The sequence below is a fragment of the Zea mays genome, chromosome 9, assembly GCF_902167145.1.
Source record: "Zea mays cultivar B73 chromosome 9, Zm-B73-REFERENCE-NAM-5.0, whole genome shotgun sequence".
NCBI lineage: Eukaryota > Viridiplantae > Streptophyta > Magnoliopsida > Poales > Poaceae > Zea > Zea mays.
This window is the reverse complement of record NC_050104.1, coordinates 159178149-159197169: the sequence shown is the minus strand read 5'-3', so window position 1 is coordinate 159197169 and position 19021 is coordinate 159178149. Positions and strand designations below refer to the sequence as shown.

Sequence of the window (19021 nt, the reverse complement as noted above, 5' to 3'; positions counted from 1 at the left end):
ATATCCCGCAACAAATCAAATTGAATGCGAAAATCCATCAATCTTCACGAGCAGGCATTGTTTGTTTGTTTCACTACTCTTATTTTACGAATCAAGAGTCACACCGGATTTTAGATTTTAATTGAAATAATGCTGCAGGTAACAGCTTGGCGGAAGCGGGTGAGCCTTTTGTGTCTCGGACAGTCGGACTCGTGAGAGTATGAGAGATAAGTGAAAGAAATGAAGGCTGGTTTTTTTTCCTCAGCACTGCCGCCGATAAATTGCACTATGGCTACAGTATTTTGCCTCGGAATCCTGCATATTAAACTCTTTTAATACCTTGTTAATGTACGTATTTTGACTTAATTCAAATGGCCATTTTGATCTATCTCTATAAAGTCTAATGTCCAAAATATAAGACTGTGTCCAGCAAGGGACGGTAAACCGTCCGGTACCCTTAATATAGGGTTCAGACACGTCCCCAACGCGCCCAGCAACGTACTCTATATCGCACTCTAAATTTTAGAGGACGCCGGACGCACGCTAGATGTGGAGAAATCCAGACGTCCGGTATCCGTGTTCGGGCTCGGGCTCGCGCGGTGGTGAAAAATCCGTAGCCACTGTTGTGCCGTCGCTGGCGACTTCCATCGAAGTCGGCGAGGGGGGCTCGCGGCGCTGCGCATCGGCGGCGCCGCCCAAGCTGGGCTCGAAGAGGCCGTGCTCGAGCGGGTCCGGAGGCGGACCGCTCGCGGTGGTTGGAGGCAAGGAGGTCGGCGCCGACGACTCAAAGATCCAAGGAGCGGGTGGTTCCGTGGGTGTTCGTCGCCGTCGAACCGCCATCGCCAAGAAGTTGAGAAGATCGACGGAGCCGACGAAGGAAGCTGGGGAGAAACGCAAGCGCATCTCGACGCCACCTTCTTCATCGTCGTCCATTAGGTCAGGTGGTCCAGATCCGAAGAAAAAAAGGTAAACATTGAAGATCGATTTTGGTTTCTATGATTCTAGTACTTCAAATGGTAGAACTCGTCCACATCTAGGGTTACGGATTTAGGGTTATACATTCGATGGATGTAGGATTCCTTGACCATTATGTTTTCTGTTCATACATTTGGTTCCCATTACACAAAATTTTATTGTGGTACAACAATTGTCTGTTGTATTGATCGATGTGTATGTACAAATACAAGGGGACTGTTTTAGACAGACTGAATCATGAGCATTATGCTATCTCTTCAAAATTGATGTTCAGATTAACGAAATATCTTTCTGGTACAAGCTTTGTTTCATTTACGAATCCAGGTGTATTCACAATGCCTTGGGCAATTCGTTTGACACACTGAATGATGATTTTATCTTCATAATTCATGTTCATTACTCATGTGCTCATTTGAACTGCCTACTACCGATACTAGGTCAACTAAAGCACGATACTAGGTCCACATATATTAACAGAACCATATGTTTTATGTAGACCATGGATTCGGAGAACGCAAAGCTCCGAAGAGCACTGGGTCATTTAATCAAAGTAGTGGAGCAGCGTTGTGCCGACATCGTCGATGTCGTCCACGGTGCCTTCCAACCTGTTAGCGGACCAGTCCTCAATGAAATGAATCGTGCTTTAGTTCAGATCGAGGACCTCGCCAAGGACCTTGATCACCTAGCTCTGGAAAAAGACTGGGAGATGGAGCACATGGCCCCTTCTCCTATTGCCTCATCATCAGAAACAGAGGATGAGCTTCTGCTTGATTATGATTCAGAGTTGAATCCTGACGATATCGTCGGCTACGACGATGGACGCGACTACTCCACCGACGACACCTATCCCTACTAGATTAGCATGCACCTAAGGAATATGTGTATGTGTTAGGTTTATGTGAGTCGAAGTACTCTTTTGTATGTGAAGACAACAGATGTGTGTCACAAGTCAGTGGTTTACTGGATGTCATGTTTATGTTGTCGAAAACTATCCGGACGCGATGTTCATGACATGTTTATGTTAACGTGGTCTGTAAATTGTTATGAAGTCTGCAATATATCTAGTGTGCAACATTTCTGAATTTCTTGTGTCTGTCCTGTTAACATTGACATGGTTGTGCTTTCATTTGACATGGTTCTTACGTGACTTCCTTGAATGTACAGCATGGGTACGGATTGGAACCAAGTTATGGCACAATATGGCAGCTTCCTATCCGAGGATGATGGCACTCAGTTTGACAACACTGCACTTCCTCCTGCGCCTGATATACCAGCCCAGGCCTCACCAGCACCACCTCCAGTCAAGAAGCCTCCTCAACGCACAAAGCTAGCCAATTTCACGTCTGAGGAGGATATGAGGGTGTGTCAAGCTTGGTTGGCTGTCAGTTGTGATCCGATTGTGAACACTGGTCAGAAGCGTCAAGGATTTTGGAATCGGATTACAGAGGCATACAACTCTCGTAGAGGATCAATGCCAGAGAGGTCTACGAAATCTCTCATGAGCAGGTGGGACAGTATCAAAACTCAATGTTCTACCTTTTTCTGGATACATGATGGCTGTGCTTCGTCAAAACCCAAGTGGCATGACTGATGCAGATAAGGTACGTAAATGTTGACAAGAAGCTAACAGCCTTTTGTAAGTAAATGTTGAGAACAAGCTTCGACACAACCAACTTATTTTGTTTTGCAGACTTCGCTTGCGGCTACTCGTTTTGCTGCTGTTGAAAAGAAGCCCTTCCATTTCTTACATTGCTGGTCCATATTGAAGGATCAACCTAAATGGATGGACCAGCACATGAGCACTCAAAATCCTCCACCCAACCCAATTGCTACGCAATCAAATACTATTGACTGTGACGCTGCTGAAGAATCAGCTCCTTCAAGCTTTACTTCCAAAAGGCCGCTTGGTCGTGATTCAGCAAAGGAAAAGGCAAAGAAGCAAAGATCAGAAAACACATCATCCACTGATTCGGAGTACCTAACACGAATGGGTGAGCTCTCTTTGGAACGGTTATCTGTCTACAAATAAGTAGCTTCAACTGAGGAGAAGAAGTTGGAGTTCATGAAAAAACAGGAGAGGCAGAAACTAATATTGGAGAGGAAGAAGCTAAACTTAGAGAAGATGAAGATGGAACGACAAAAGGTGAAGGAGGACACGGAACAGGAGGTTCTCATATTGAGCATGGATTTGACAAAATGTAACCCCCTTCTTCGCCAGTACTACGAGGCAAAACAACAGGAGATTCTGGCTAGGGTAACTGGAAGCTCGTCGTCAAGCAAGTGAATGTTCATTAAACTCGTTGAGGAAGTACTCTTATTTGTTTTCGAGAACTATTTCATGTTTCTGAACTTGACCAATTTATGTTCTGTCATATTAGAACTGAATCATGTTGCTTAATAATAGTGGACTTCTTATATCATTCCTGAATTATAGCATTACACATTCGCCAGCTTCGGATTACTACAAACATAGTACAAACATAAACTGCATCGTACTTAACACATAGTAGCTTCGGAATAACGGAACAGACGACATGACAAACTTGTTACTTAACACATACTACCTTCGGATTACCATAGCTTCACGACATAGCACACTAGACTAGACAATGACAAACATAGTTAACACATGGGAGACATAAACTTCATACTTAAGCAGCTCCCGATCCAAGCCGCGCCCAGTGGTGGTGGATTAGATCAACCTGCAACTGATTATATTTGACTGCATCATGTAGTTGGTCGTACCTGTTGTTGATATACTCATTGCGCTCGGAAAATGAACCATGACTAGTATCCGCCAGAACTCCGATGTTGTCAAAGCTTGTGTTCATAGACGAAGGTCCTTCATCTTCTACGATCATGTTGTGCAATATGATGCATGTTTTCATGATATCTCCAATGTGTTGTGGAGACCAACCATATGCAGGACCACGAACTATGGCCCATCGCTTCTGTAGTACTCCAAATGTTCGTTCAATGTCTTTTCTAGCAGACTCTTGAACAGTGGCAAAATGTTGGGTCCTCACATCATACGGATGACGGATTGTCTCACAAACGCTGGCCAGTCCGGATAAATACCATCTGCTAGGTAATATCCCATGTTGTAGGTGTGTCCATTGACGGAGAAACTCACTGGTGGACTATCACCATGAAGATGCGAATCGAACAAGTTAGAACGCTGAAGAACATTGATGTCGTTACAGCTACCTGGCATGCCGAAGTATGCATGCCAAATCCATAAGTCATATGAGGCAACAGCTTCGAGGATCATTGTAGGGTGTTTACCACGACCGGTAAACATCCCCTTCCATGCAGTTGGGCAGTTACGCCACTCCCAATGCATGCAATCGACACTACCAAGCATACCAGGAAAGCCGCGTGATTCTCCAACATGGAGAAGCCTAGCGATATCAGCAGGAGTAGGTTTCCTAAGATAGTACCCCCCAAAAGCAGTTTGTATGGCAGTGCAAAAGTGTTTCAAAGCCTCATGTGCTGTAGATTCTCCAATTCGTACGTACTCGTCAACGGCATCCGCAGGAACACCGTATGCAAGGATACGTACGGCAGGAACAACTTTCTGAAGGGCAGATAGGCCTAGCTCACCGGCACAGTTTGGACGTTGAACGAAGTACGGATCCACTTGTTGCACAGCAAGAACGAGACGCTCAAACACATGGCGACGCATGCGAAACCTATATTGGATAAACCTATATTTCAGTACAAGTGTGAAGTACGTACTATGGACGTCAATAGATGTGCGTAACAAAAAACATACCTCCTCCGAAATTGTGCATCCGTGTACACCGGTTGCGCGCAAAAGTAGTCGGCTCGGATTCTTGCATCACCGCTGATATGGTCACGATGGATTCGAACACGACTGGGAATGGAACCAGCATACCGTCGCTCGTTAAGTGCACGACGCCTACGATGTTGGTACGTCGCAACCTCGAGGTCATGGTCTTCATCTTCCATGTCTTGCGCCATGCGAACAAAAATATTGGAATCTACGAACGGGTTCATTGTTGTGGAGGAGTGTATGCGAAGTGTGAGTGAAGTCTTGAGGTAGTGAGTATTTATAGAAGGGATACGCTTCGGAGAGAAGCCATAGTCTTGTCGTGCAGCCGAAGCAAGTGGATGGCTTCTTGAATAAGTGTCGTGGCTTACGGTGGAAGCATGACAATTTCTAATCATATTTTCGTACAATTTAAATACGGTGACACGTGTGTGAACAACAATTACAGAAATCATTAAAATGTAATGTTATTTTTTGTTACAATTCAAAATTATGAAAGAACCATTTTTTAGATTATTATTTGTAAAATTATTGAATACATTATTTTTATCATCCTTACAATTTGATGAAATGGGTACAAATCAAAGAAAACAAAAAAAGAAATGGAAAAAGGAATTCTGTTATCACTGTAGCTTTAGGGGATCGAATTTAGGGGACGTTGCTGGAGACACAGAATATATAGAGGACATAATCTTTTAGAGTGTCCTGTAAAGTACAGGGAATATTCCTTTAGGGGACGAAATTTAGGGGACGTTGCTGGAGACAGCCTAAGTCAGAAGCCAGCTGGTCGAAAATAGAGCTGGAAAAAATCACCACAGAATTATCAACTTTATCCAGCTGTTAACCTCTGGAAGGCCAGAGTTCGGAGTTTGGGCGTGAACCCACTTGGTCGCTTCGCTGTCGACAGGCCCCCACTCTCACAGGTTTATCCATTCTGGAAATACCCGCCGGCACTAGAGAGACGATATACCGCGGGTGATCCAGACCGCCCAAGACCTCGCCGATTCATTGACCAGCGCCGGCGACGGCCTCGTCGTCGACTTCTTCTCGCCTGGCTGCGCTGGCTGCCATGCTCTGCACTGCACTGCACCCCAAGGTAAGGCTGGTGCGGTGGTGCCAATGGAGAGCGGAGTGCGGGCGGCGGGAGCTACTGTCGCCCCGCCCGGCCCTAGAAATGAAAAATATGTTAGCAAATAGCAACCGGTGTTATGAGCCTTTGATCTTCTGGAAGTTGGTGGCTGTCCTGTATGAGCTCATCTACTTTGACAGTGTGTCAGTGTTGCATTTTATAAGTCGCTGCGCGTGAGCTGCTCTTGTTCCTTACAATGATGAGACATGGCTGTTTAGGACTGCTTCGGCTTTATAAAATCTGGTGAACAGATCAATAGAAGATTCAGAAAATCGTGAGGCTGAAATTGTATTTTTTTAAGAAACATTTAGATAAGTCATTTTGTTTTTATTTAGGCTAAAATTATTTTTTAAAACCGTTGAAGCTGAAAAAATTACACCAGAAGGCAAGGCAACCGGAGAAGGGAGGAAGATTATGGCCTGGTACCAATAGCGCCCAGGACGACTGGCCCAATCCAAGCCCATATGTCTGATGACTAACGGGCCTAATATCGTCGCTAGACATCCGATCCACCGAGTTGGGCCGTAGATTGTTTATTATTTTTTTATCACCAATATTAGTAGGCTGCACATGTCCATCCAGGGCTTAATTTGTCTTTATTATTATTTTTTTACGAAGGGACGAAGCCCCCTATTTCATTAAGAAATAGGTAAGTTTGTAACAACCGCCATCACTCGGTAAAACCACCAAAAGACCAACCACGGCCAGAACGCTATCTAGACTCTAACCACTATCACTAGATCAGTGAAGAGCCTACGATAATAGGAAAAGTTTTGGCCTACGAAGGACTACATAAGACTTTCTTATTTACATCCAACAAGACAGGCAAAAGCCACAAAAGACCTGAACAGTTTGGGCAGCAAAAGACAGACAACTATCCTAACACGGCTTCCCAGTTCCATCTTCTTGTCATCCAGAAATGCACCTGTCAAGAGGGCACCACCCCAAAGCCCTCCCGAAAGCTTCACTTGCCGTCTTTCGGATTAACTTGCTTCCTAGCACCACCATTCTTTGCTCCTTCTTTTTCTGACGAATCGCCCAGGAATCCAACCAGAAGCAGCAAAGAAAAATGATGTTAGATGGGTCAAGTAAACGATTATTTCCAAAGCACCAATCATTTCTAGTGCGCCAAATAGCCCAGAATAAAGCACCACAACCAAATAACACAAGATGAGCCATCTTGTCTTTTGGTTTACCAAACCAATTGTCATACAAATCTTTGATATTTTTCGGGATTGATCTCAAATTCAAGGCAACTTGAATAACTCTCCACATGTATTGAGCAATGGGGCATTTAAAGAACAGGTGATCAATAGATTCATCAACCCCACAGAAGCAGCAGTTTAAAGAACCAATCCAGCATCTTTTCCTCAGATTATCCTTAGTAAGAATCTTATTTCTTACCACTAACCAGAAGAAAACCTTGATTTTATGAGGCAATTTAGATTTCCACAAAAACTTATATGGAATCAAAGATTGATTTTCCATTTTCTTTCTGTACAAAGAATTAACTGAGAAGCCTTTTTTCCCCAGGGTCCAAACCATTTTATCTTCTTGATCAGATAGACTTACCTGATTACAATAATTAATCAATTCATCATAAAGCAACTTCAGATTACCCACAATCCTTCTTCTGAAAGTAAGGGATTCAAAATTTGAAGTGAAAACTTCGTTAACAGAAACATCTTTGTCATAGGTCAAGTCAAAAAGAACATGAAACTGGATAGACAATGGTTGGTTGTCTTTATTATTATTACTCGGCCACAATATTTAGACCGAGTGAACTTTCCTGGACTGCAGCAGATCCTCAAGTTCATGTTAACTATTTTTTTACAGGACGTATGTCAAACCTTTTTCCGTTGACTAGCCTCAGATGATGAAGTCCGAAATTGATGGTTAATACATTTTCAAAAAAAAATCATGATAGCAAATTAATGTACAAGGTAGTCCAAGGAACAAATTTCCCAGCTCGTCGGTACTAGACCTAGCTTAGGCAGTAGAGATGATCAGTAGTAGAAATTATAGTTGCTCGTGAAGACCATGCCGATCTGCCACCACGCCGGCACGACGTCGGTCATGTAGATGGTCTGGCCGCCGGTGGAGGTGACGGAGAAGGAGAGCGCCTGGCCGAAGAGCGCCGAGTTGCACTGCCAGTTGGCGCCCCAGTTGCGGTTGAGCGCGACCCACCCCGTCTTGGCGCCCTTCACCGACACGGACCGGATGGAGCCGCTGCCGGCCACGTTGGAGAACTGCACCAGCTGGAAGAAACTGGAGCCGCCGATGGTGATCCGCATCCCTCCCTGCCGCCAGCACGTCACCCTGCAGCAGCAGCACCATGCATGTCGTTCAAGTGAAGTGTCGTTCCTCCTCGTAGGCGCAACGTACGCTAGCTGCATATCTGCATGCATAATGCACACTTGACTTACTGCTGGTAGCGGACGGGGATGATGCCGGCGCCGTAGACGCCGATGCGCTCCCACGCGGGCTGCGCCATGTCGAAGTGCGGCCGCGGCGGGTTGCACCAGCCGCCGCTGTTGCTGGGCTGCGCCCAGTTGGGCGGGCAGAAGTTGGTGGCCGTCACGGTCACCGCGGCGCCCGGCCTGCACGAGGGCGACGCGTTGCCGTCGCACATGACCAGGTAGCACTGCCCGCACGCCGCGCCGTCGTTGAACAGCACCGAGCTCAGCGCCGCCGTGTTCGTCCCGTACCCGGCCTGGTACAGGTTGCCGTACCCGCACGCGCCGCCTGCATGCATCGAGCACGAGACGACGACGACGACATCAAACCACATGCGCATCGTATATGCATGCATCTCGCGCAGTTGGATGAGTTCGTTTGTTGCTACTTGCTTTTGCTTACCCATCGTGCCGGAGCCGTCGCGGCCGCCGTAGAACGTCGCCGTCCCGTAGTTCCAGCCCTGCGCCGGCGCGAAGGACGTCGTTGTCGCCGCCAGGACGGCGAGCAATGCCAAGACTCTGCTGCCCATGCCCATCTATCTATCTGTCTATGAATCTCAGTAGCGTGAGTAGTGAATATAGATAGAGTTTGTGGAAGCCGTTTGGTTGATTTCAGTAAACCAAGCCAGGGGGGATCGGAGCTGGGCGCGTCGTAGGGTGATGCTCTGACGGATTTTGCGGCGATCGCGGCGTGGCTTATATATAGGATCAGCTGCATGGTCATCATCAAGGAATGAGAGAATTATGCGCGGCGCAGGGCACGGGAATTGCCTGCTAGCTAAGCTCACATGCGTGCAATGCATGCTAACCAAATGAACGTCGTCATAGTTGACTCTCCCCGGCCGGCTTAAGGTTTCTTCTTCTCCTGATCTGATGACAAGAAGCATCGGCATGGCATGGCATGGCATGCGACATCTCATATGCATCTCGTGCACCTCGTCAGCAGCTGCATGTTCAGTTATCCGTACTTGCCGGGGCTGAGGAGCTGAGCTGAGCTGGTGTACGTCTTAGCTTGGTGACCTAAAGATTAGAACGAATTGAATGAGATAGATCCCATCATCTAGCATAACTAAATTATGATTTGGAATGTGCATGTCCGCCGTTGTTCTCTCGTACGTAAACTTTAATTGGGAGAGTTGTGACCCACATGAGGCCATGAGGGCCAGCAGTGTCAGCACATGGACTACAAAGAGTCACCGCGTACGCAGATGCTCATAGGCCTGCAAATGGGGTGGGTATAAATGGGTATTTTAGGTGGGTTTAAGAAATGGTTTTGTTTTGGTGGGTTGTGATGGGTTTTAATTACTAACGGGTTGGGTTGGGTGGGTTTATTTTATATTGCGGGTCAAAATGGTGGATATCCATGGGTATAGATGGATTTGTATAGGTATGAGTTTCCATGGGTATTCACCAATCAGAATACCACCTTAATCAGTACCATTTTATTTCAGGTTTAGAGAAGTCTTTGATTTCTTTAATCACACACAACACACTATACTATACCATTTTATCAGTACCATTTTATTTAAAAATGTGACCAACTATAAAGTTGCATAACTTTTTGATATCTACAAATTCTATTTTAATAGTTTCTACATCCGAGACCGTTTACAAAATTTGAATTTTAAATTTGAAAACTTCACACGAATTTTTCAATGATAAGATGATTTTAAATAAAAAAGTTGACAATTACAAAGTTTCATAACATTTCAAGACTTACAACTTTTATTTTGGTGTTTTTTCATCCGAGGTAGTTTGAAAATTTTAAAATTCAAAATTCAAACATAGTTTTGCATGGCAAGATGATTTCAAACCAAAACATTGTCAACTACAAAGTTTCATAACTCTTCAATACCTACAACTTTCATGTTGGTGGTTTTTTCTTTCGAGGTTGTTTTCAAAATTCAAATTTTAAATTTTTTAAATTCATGCATAGTTTTCGTTGACAATATGACTTCAAATGAAAAAGTTGTCAACTACAAACTTCTATAACTTTTCAAGATCTACAAAGTTTATTTTGGTTGTTTGATCATTTGTTCATCTCACATGATAGTTCTAATAATATGCACAAATTCTATACATATCTCTCGTAGTTCCATAAACTATGAGAGATATATAGGTTTTATGAACAAATTTATTTTTAGTTTATCATATGAAGAAATGTTCAAAATATAAAATGTACATCATGATGAGTTATACAAATTTGTAGTTGAAAACTTTTTCATTTGAATTAATTTACTGCTTTAAAATGTGATTTTTAAAATGTGTATGCAGTTGGCTTGATGTGAGACAATAAGCTAAAACCCGTGGGTTTTCCATGGGTTTCCACCCAATTACGGGTTGGTTTGGGATCAATAATGTTATTGGATGGGTTGGGTTTAACTTCCCTCTAGTATTTTTGGTTGGGTGTGGGATGGATATCAAAGTAATTAGATTTGGGTATGGGTGGGAGTGGATTGGATTTTTTGCCATTAGCAGGCCTAGATGCTCAACTCTCTCTCAATCATGGCAAACCTGGTCTACAAAGAGTCACATGTTTTATCGTCCGGCTGTACCTCCTTCGCAGCAGGGGCGATTTGTAGCTAGGGCTTCTTGACCCCCGACGACTTTTACAAAATTATTTATACCCCTCGTAATTTCACCATAGTTGACCTAGCTCAGTAAAAAAAGAAGATGACCACAGCAACCCGTGTGCTATTTACTTAGGACGTGTTTGGTTTGGGGACTACGATAATATATTATCTTCTTACTCTTTTTTACGTGATATGAAATGAGTTGATCCATCAACATTTAATCCTTTATAGATTAATAATTAGTAATAATACGAGAAATAAGTTCATTCCATCAAATTTTGATGAGCTTCCTTATGATCCAGGGGATAGAAGAAGGATATCCAATTACAGAGGACAAAAGCTCCGAGATAAAATTAGAAAGAAACTATTTGATTAGAGGTCCTTTTAGATCATAGCAGGTCATGCACGTCGGTTTTAACTTAAATGGCCCACAATATATGATTGGCTAGAGTACAACATAAAAGTGGATAAATGTTTTTGCTTGTACTGCTACTTATTCAGAGATTGCAATGGCAGCCAAGGTGGAAATGATGCATTTGTAAGATATGGTTGGGATGGCTTTAACAAATTGGACAGGTTCCGAGATCACGTAGGCACTTGACCTAACATTTTTCAAAATACAACAATAAAAAGATGCAACGATTTGATGAAGCCTAATCAGTCCACTGATAATGCTCAGGGAATGAAATGTCACCAAAGAGAGGTATTTTATTAGATTAAATACTTCTATTGACGTTGTTAGATACTTGTTGCGTCATGGCTTAGCTTTTCGTGATCACGATGCATCTAAAAGTCTAAAAATAAAGAGAATTTGTAGGAGTTGGTGAAGTTGTTGGGAAAGCAAAATGACAAACAAAACAATGCCCTTATGAGGAATGCCCAAATGTTGGCCTCACACACCCAAAAGGATATTGCAAAGTGTTTTGGAGAGGTAGGAAAAAGTACTATTTTTTAATTTGCAAATAACATTATCTTTCATTGATTGTATATTCAGATGAGTTAACATGGTTTGCATATCTTTTTCATATAATAGTGAAATCTATCATTAAAGAAATTGATGGTGATGTATTTTGTTTATTGTTAGACGAGTCATCTGGTATTTCTAGTAAGGAACAAATGGTTGTTGTTTTGAGATATGCTAGCAAGCTTGGGTTAATAAAAGAGGGACTTGTTGGTGTGGTTCATGTGAAAGAGATCTCAGTTTCATGTCTTAAATCTAACATTGATAGTCTGTTTATAAAGTATGGATTCAGCATAAAACTGAAAGGTCCCTTATGGGTTTTGGTGTTTGGATGACAACATAATTAAAGGTCTAATTGAGGTGTTAAATATTAAACATGTTTTTAGTGAAAACACTACAAGGTTCAACACATGGAGTCAAGTGTGATATTCCATATAGGCTGAGTTGACTATGGATAATGGATATCACAAGCCAAAGTGAAGGATAGGTATTGCCAAGTAGAATTGAATGTTCATGACTTGGAGAAAGTTGGTTTAGCCAAGGACAAAGGCATGAAGTACTTCGAGGGACTTAGAGCAAAGGAGAAGGTCAAGAGGACTGAGGTACCTGAAGCCAAGGTGAAGAATAAGTTCTTGCAAGGGTCAAGGTTGATCAAGCCGAGAAAAGAAATAGTGCATTGAAGACCGCAACATAAGGACATGACTTGAAGACATCAAGGTAACTCATATGGTTTTATGGTTTAAGTCATAAGGCTCAATATCCTAGCTCTAGTAGAGTCGTAATCACAAGAAGTGTAGAAGTATCAAAGTTAGAACCTGGAAGGGACAAAAGAGCTAAGTTTACTTTGATTAGGAGTTTGGACCACTCTTGTGTTTGGAAAGGTTCATACTGACTATAGGATGGTGTTGGATCTCATAGATGGTGAAGATTTGCTCAGATTTGATGTTTAGAGTTTTGGAGTCCATCATCAAGTTCAAACGAAGCTCGAAAGGGCAATATATAGAAAAAGGTTAAGTATGAAAGGTTTGAGAATTTAAATATGTCGCATACACCTTTTATAATGTTTTTGACACTTTGGTTTGCTCTCTAACTCAGTTATTGTGAAAGTGTCACTTTTTGTGCCCATTTGAGTTAAAACAGGAAAACTGCAAAGAAGACAAGAAAAAGGTGTGTACATAGTTTAGTCATTTGGATTGTACTCTAATTATGTCTGTCTAAGTCACATATAAGTCCTTAAAGTCGTCCAATTTGATTGGAATAAGGGTCAAAGAAAAAGGACCTAAAATCTGCTATCTAGGCGCACCAGACCATCAACATGACTCGATCCTGTGCGCACCGGACTGCCTATAGTGAACAGGCCAACCTCGAGTTTTTGGCTAAAATTCACCGGACCTCGAGGGTCTGGCGCACCTGACCTCCTAGTACAACGGCTACCTCACCAAGCGATCGTTGGCCAATGGCTAGCTAACATGACACCCGGTCTAGTGTCACCCAGAGAAGGAAGGACCCCGTCAGGATCTCAGAGACGACACTAGGTCTCGACTTAGTGTGGCTCGGTGGTTCACCGAGTTTGGCTCAGCTTGGCTCGCCCATTGCACAAGCTCAAGAATGAGGGTCGACTCGGCTCGACTTGAAGTGGGCTCATGAGCTGGTTTGGCTGGACTCGCGAGCCACACCATGGTGACATTATTGTATTATAAAATAAAATAAAATATATAATTGTAGAATATAAAATCATCATCTATTATTATAAGTAATGTAAAATATGGATTGCATATATTCATCGTCAAAAGCTCAGAAACAAGTCTATTATCTTTAGAATTATCCAATATTTATTATTGTTTTATAGATTAATTAATTTGCCATAGCTCATGACCCCGCTCGCTGCTCCATTGAGCTCAAAAATAGGTTCGACTTAGCTCGCTCGAGGCGCATGAGCCACTTCGAGCTTGAGCCGACTCACGAGTCTTGAGCTTTTTTCCATCCCTAGACGACAATACAGTTGAAGGTCCAGTGCACCCGTGGACAAAATAGTTTCTAAATTTATTTGCAATGGCTATGAGAGGCTTATGGCTATAAACAGAGCCCCTCCTCGGCCCTAAGGAGAACATCAAAGCAGCAAACAAGTGGATCACAAGTGCATACTAATTTTATATCCCTCTCTAGTGTGATTCTCTGTAGATTCAGTGTTAAGCGTGCATTCAAGCCAGAGAGAGAGAGGCATAGTGCTGATGTACTGCTGTGAGAAAGAGCTTGCGTGATCTTGAGCAAGTGTTGGTTTTGTTACTCTACCAGAGAGCTATCAAGAGTTGTAAATAGCCTCGGTTGTATTGTAACCTCATCTCTATATAGTGGAAGACTCGGTTTATCACCTTAGCGATAAACTTGAGCAACCAGAGGAAAGAGTTTAAATAGACTCCAAGCCAGTTTGGCTAACTCCAACGTGGATGTAGGCAATCATTTCAGGCTTGACCGAACCATGAAAAAATTGATGTGTCTCTTATCTCTTGTTTTATTTCATCTTCGACATAAGTTTTTCTACGAAGTACATGTTCTCTTTGAGACAAGGACTCTATTTCGCTGCGGTCTGCTCTACCTGACTAGATTCTGTTTCATACAACGCGTCGAGTAGAGTAAGAAAAGTTCCGCCGAGAAATTTTATATTTGCCTATTTGATAGTCGCCTAGAGGGGGGTGAATAGGGCGAAACTGAAATTTACAAATATAAACACAACTACAAGCCGGGTTAGCGTTAGAAAGATAATTGAGTCCGCGAGAGAGGGCGCAAAACAAATCGCAAGCAAATGAAGAGTGTGACACGCGGATTTGTTTTACCGAGGTTCGGTTCTCGCAAACCTACTCCCCGTTGAGGAGGCCACAAAGGCCGGGTCTTTTTCAACCCTTTCCCTCTCTCAAACGGTCCCTCGGACCGAGTGAGCTTCTCTTCTCAAATCAGAGCTGGGAACAAAACTTCCCCGCAAGGGCCACCACACAATTGGTGCCTCTTGCCTTGATTACAATGGAGTTTTGATCATAAGAACAAGTGAGAACGAAAAGAAGCAATCCAAGCGCAAGAGCTCAAAAGAACACGGCAAATCTCTCTCGCTAATCACTAAAGCCTTGTGTGGAATTGGAGAGGATTTGATCTCTTTGTATGTGTCTAGAATTGAATGCCTAGCTCTTGTAAGTGGTTGAGAAGTGGAAAACTTGGATGCAATGAATGGTGGGGTGGTTGGGGTATTTATAGCCCCAACCACCAAACTTGACCGTTGGTGGAGGCTGTCTGTCGTATGGTGCACCGGACAGTCCGGTGCACACCGGACAGTCCGGTGCACACCGGACATGTCCGGTGCGCCAGCCACGTCACCAATGCCGTTGGATTCCGACCGTTGGAGCTTCTGACTTCTGGGCCCGCCTGGATGTCCGGTGCACACCGGACATGTACTGTTCCATGTCCGGTGCGCCAGTATGGGCGTTCCTGCCTTCTGCGCGCTTCTGGCGCGCATTAAATGCGCCTGCAGGTTACCGTTGGCGCGAAGTAGCCGTTGCTCTGCTGGTTCACCGGACAGTCCGGTGAATTATAGCGGAGCAGCCGCTCTGGTTTCCCGAAGCTGGCGAGTTCCTGAGGCCGCTCGTCCTTGGAGCACCGGACACTGTCCGGTGTACACCGGACAGTCCGGTGAATTATAGCGCGAGTGCCTCTGGAAATTCCCGAAGGTGGCAAGTTTGAGTTGGAGTCCTCTGGTGCACCGGACATTGTCCGGTGGTGCACCGGACAGTCCGGTGCCCCAGACCAGAGGTGCCTTCGGTTGTCCCTTTGCTCCTTTGTTGAATCCAATACTTGATATTTTTATTGACTAAGTGTGAACCTTTTACACCTGTACAATCTATACACTAGGGCAAACTAGTTAGTCCGATTATTTGTGTTGGGCAATTCAACCACCAAAATTAAGTAGGGACTAGGTGTAAGCCTAATTCCCTTTCAATCTCCCCCTTTTTGGTGATTGATGCCAACACAAACCAAAGCAAATATAGAAGTGCATAATTGAACTAGTTTGCATAATGTAAGTGCAAAGGTTGCTTGGATTTGAGCCAATATAAATACTTACAAGATATGCATGGATCGTTCCTTTGTTTTTAACATTTTGGACCACGCTTGCACCACATGTTTTGTTTTTGCAAATTCTTTTGTAAATCCTTTTCAAAGTTCTTTTTGCAAATAGTCAAAGGTAAATGAATATGATTTTGCAAAGCATCTTTTAAGATTTGAAATTTTCTCCCCCTGTTTCAAATGCTTTTCCTTTGACTAAACAAAACTCCCCCTAAATGAGATCCTCCTCTTAGTGTTCAAGAGGGTTTTGATGTATCATTTTTGAAATACTACTTTCTCCCCCCTTTTGAACATAATCGGATACCAATTGAAAATACTCTTTGAAAAACTAAGTGTTTGAAATTGGTGGTGGTGCGGTCCTTTTGCTTTGGGCTCATACTTTCTCCCCCTTTGGCATGAATCGCCAAAAACGGAATCATTAGAGCCCTTTGAAATACTTTCTCTCTCTTTGGTTAAAAATAAATGAGTGAAGAATATACCAAAGATGGAGTCCTTTTGCTTGGTGCTCATGCTTTCTCCCCAAGAATGGAGAGTTGCTTGAAGTGACGGCAAAGGAAGAATTTCGAAGTGGAAGCCTTTGTCTTCGCCGAAGACTCCAATTCCCTTTCAATACACCTATGACTTGGTTTGAAATAGACTTGAAAACTCATTAGTCATAGCATATGAAAGAGACATGATCAAAGGTATATAAATGAGCTATGTGTGCAAGTTAGCAAAAGAAATTGCGTGAATCAAGAATATTGAGCTCATGCCTAAGTTTGTTAAAAGTTTGTTCATCAAGAGGCTTGGTAAAGATATCATCTAATTGATTTTTAGTGTTGATGTAAGAAATCTCGATATCTCCCTTTTGTTGGTGATCCCTAAGAAAATGATACCGAATGGCTATGTGTTTAGTGCGGCTATGCTCGACGGGATTATCTGCCATCTTGATTGCACTCTCATTATCACATAGCAAAGGGACTTGGTTAATTTGTAACCGTAGTCCCGCAGGGTTTGCCTCATCCAAAGCAATTGCGCGCAACAATGGCCTGCGACAATGTACTCGGCTTCGGCGGTGGAAAGAGCGACCGAATTTTGCTTCTTTGAAGCCCAAGACACCAAGGATCTTCCCAAGAACTGGCAAGTCCCCGATGTGCTCTTCCTATTGATTTTACACCCCGCCCAATCGGCATCCGAATAACCAATCAAATCAAATGTGGATCCCCTAGGATACCAAAGCCCAAACTTAGGAGTGTAAGCCAAATATCTCAAGATTCGTTTTACGGCCGTAAGGTGAGCTTCCTTAGGGTCGGCTTGGAATCTTGCACACATGCATACGGAAAGCATAATATCCGGTCGAGATGCACATAAATAGAGTAAAGAACCTATCATCGACCGGTATACCTTTTGATCCACGGATTTACCTCCCGTGTCGAGGTCGAGATGTCCATTAGTTCCCATGGGTGTCTTGATGGGCTTAGCATCCTTCATCCCAAACTTGTTTAGAATGTCTTGAGTATACTTTGTTTGGCTAATGAAGGTGCCCTCTTGGAGTTGCTTTATTTGAAATCCCAAGAAGTACTTCAACTCCCCCATCATAGACATCTCGAACTTTTGTGTCATGATCCTACTAAACTCTTCACATGTAGATTCGTTAGTAGACCCAAATATAATATCATCAACATAAATTTGGCATACAAACAAATCATTCTCAAGTGTTTTGGTAAAGAGCGTAGGATCGGCCTTTCCGACTTTGAAGCCATTAGCAATAAGGAAATCTCTAAGGCATTCATACCATGCTCTTGGGGCTTGCTTGAGCCCATAGAGCGCCTTAGAGAGCTTATAGACATGGTTAGGATACTCACTGTCTTCAAAGCTGGGAGGTTGCTCAACATAGACCTCTTCCTTGATTGGTCCATTGAGGAAGGCACTTTTCACGCCCATTTGATAAAGCTTAAAGCCATGGTAAGTAGCATAGGCTAATAATATGCGAATTGACTCAAGCCTAGCTACAGGTGCATAGGTTTCACCGAAATCCAAACCTTCGACTTGGGAGTATCCCTTGGCCACAAGTCGAGCTTTGTTCCTTGTCACCACACCATGCTCATCTTGCTTGTTGCGGAAGACCCATTTGGTTCCTACAACATTTTGATTAGGACGTGGAACTAAATGCCATACCTCATTCCTAGTGAAGTTGTTGAGCTCCTCTTGCATCGCCACCACCCAATCCGAATCTTGGAGTGCTTCCTCTACCCTGTGTGGCTCAATAGAGGAAACAAAAGAGTAATGCTCACAAAAATGTGCAACACGAGATCTAGTAGTTACCCCCTTATGAATGTCGCTGAGGATGGTGTCGACGGGGTGATCTCGTTGGATTGCTTGGTGGACTCTTGGGTGTGGCGGCCTTTGTTCCTCATCCTCTTTGTCTTCCTCATTTGCATCTCCCCCTTGATCATTGCCATCATCTTGAGGTGGCTCATTTGCTTGATCTTCTACTTCATCAACTTGAGCTTCATCCTCATTTTGAGTCGGTGGAGATGCTTGCGTGGAGGAGGACGGTTGATCTTGTGCATTTGGAGGCTCTTCAGATTCCTTAGGGCACACATCCCCAATGGACATGTTTCGTAGTGCGATGCATGGAGCCTCTTTATCACCTATCTCATCAAGATCAACTTGCTCTACATGAGAGCCGTTAGTCTCATCAAACACAACGTCACAAGAAACTTCAACTTGTCCAGTGGACTTGTTAAAGACTCTATATGCCCTTGTGTTTGAATCATATTGTCGGCGTTTCGAGACCGGGGGGTCCCTAAGCCGACGAGTGAATGTCGCCGCGTGCCCCAGCCCAGATGGGTCGACGCGAGGCCGAGCGCGAAGGGGGGAAGTGAGGTGGCCGGAGATGGCCGTGAGAGAGGTGGAAATCCCGCGGCCTTCGTGTTCGTCCCGCGCCCAGGTCGGGTGCGCTTGCAGTAGGGGGTTACAAGCGTCCACGCGGGAGAGGGAAGCGAGCGGCCCCAAGAGAGCGCCTGTCTCGTCCTCGTCCCCGCGCGGCCAATCCTCTCTAAG

The 19021-nt window shown here is 43.9% G+C and overlaps 1 protein-coding gene across 1 annotated transcript; it reads right to left on the bottom strand.

Moving 5' to 3' along the window:
- Window positions 1-7590: 7590 nt before the first annotated feature.
- Window positions 7591-9020, bottom strand: LOC103639572 (expansin-A25). Its single transcript, XM_008662307.2, has 3 exons — window positions 8736-9020; window positions 8303-8621; window positions 7591-8195 (listed from the first exon to the last, which is right to left on the bottom strand). The coding sequence occupies exons 1-3, from the start codon at window positions 8866-8868 to the stop codon at window positions 7883-7885; spliced, it is 765 nt and encodes a 254-aa protein (XP_008660529.1). The 5' UTR covers window positions 8869-9020; the 3' UTR covers window positions 7591-7882.
- Window positions 9021-19021: the final 10001 nt, after the last annotated feature.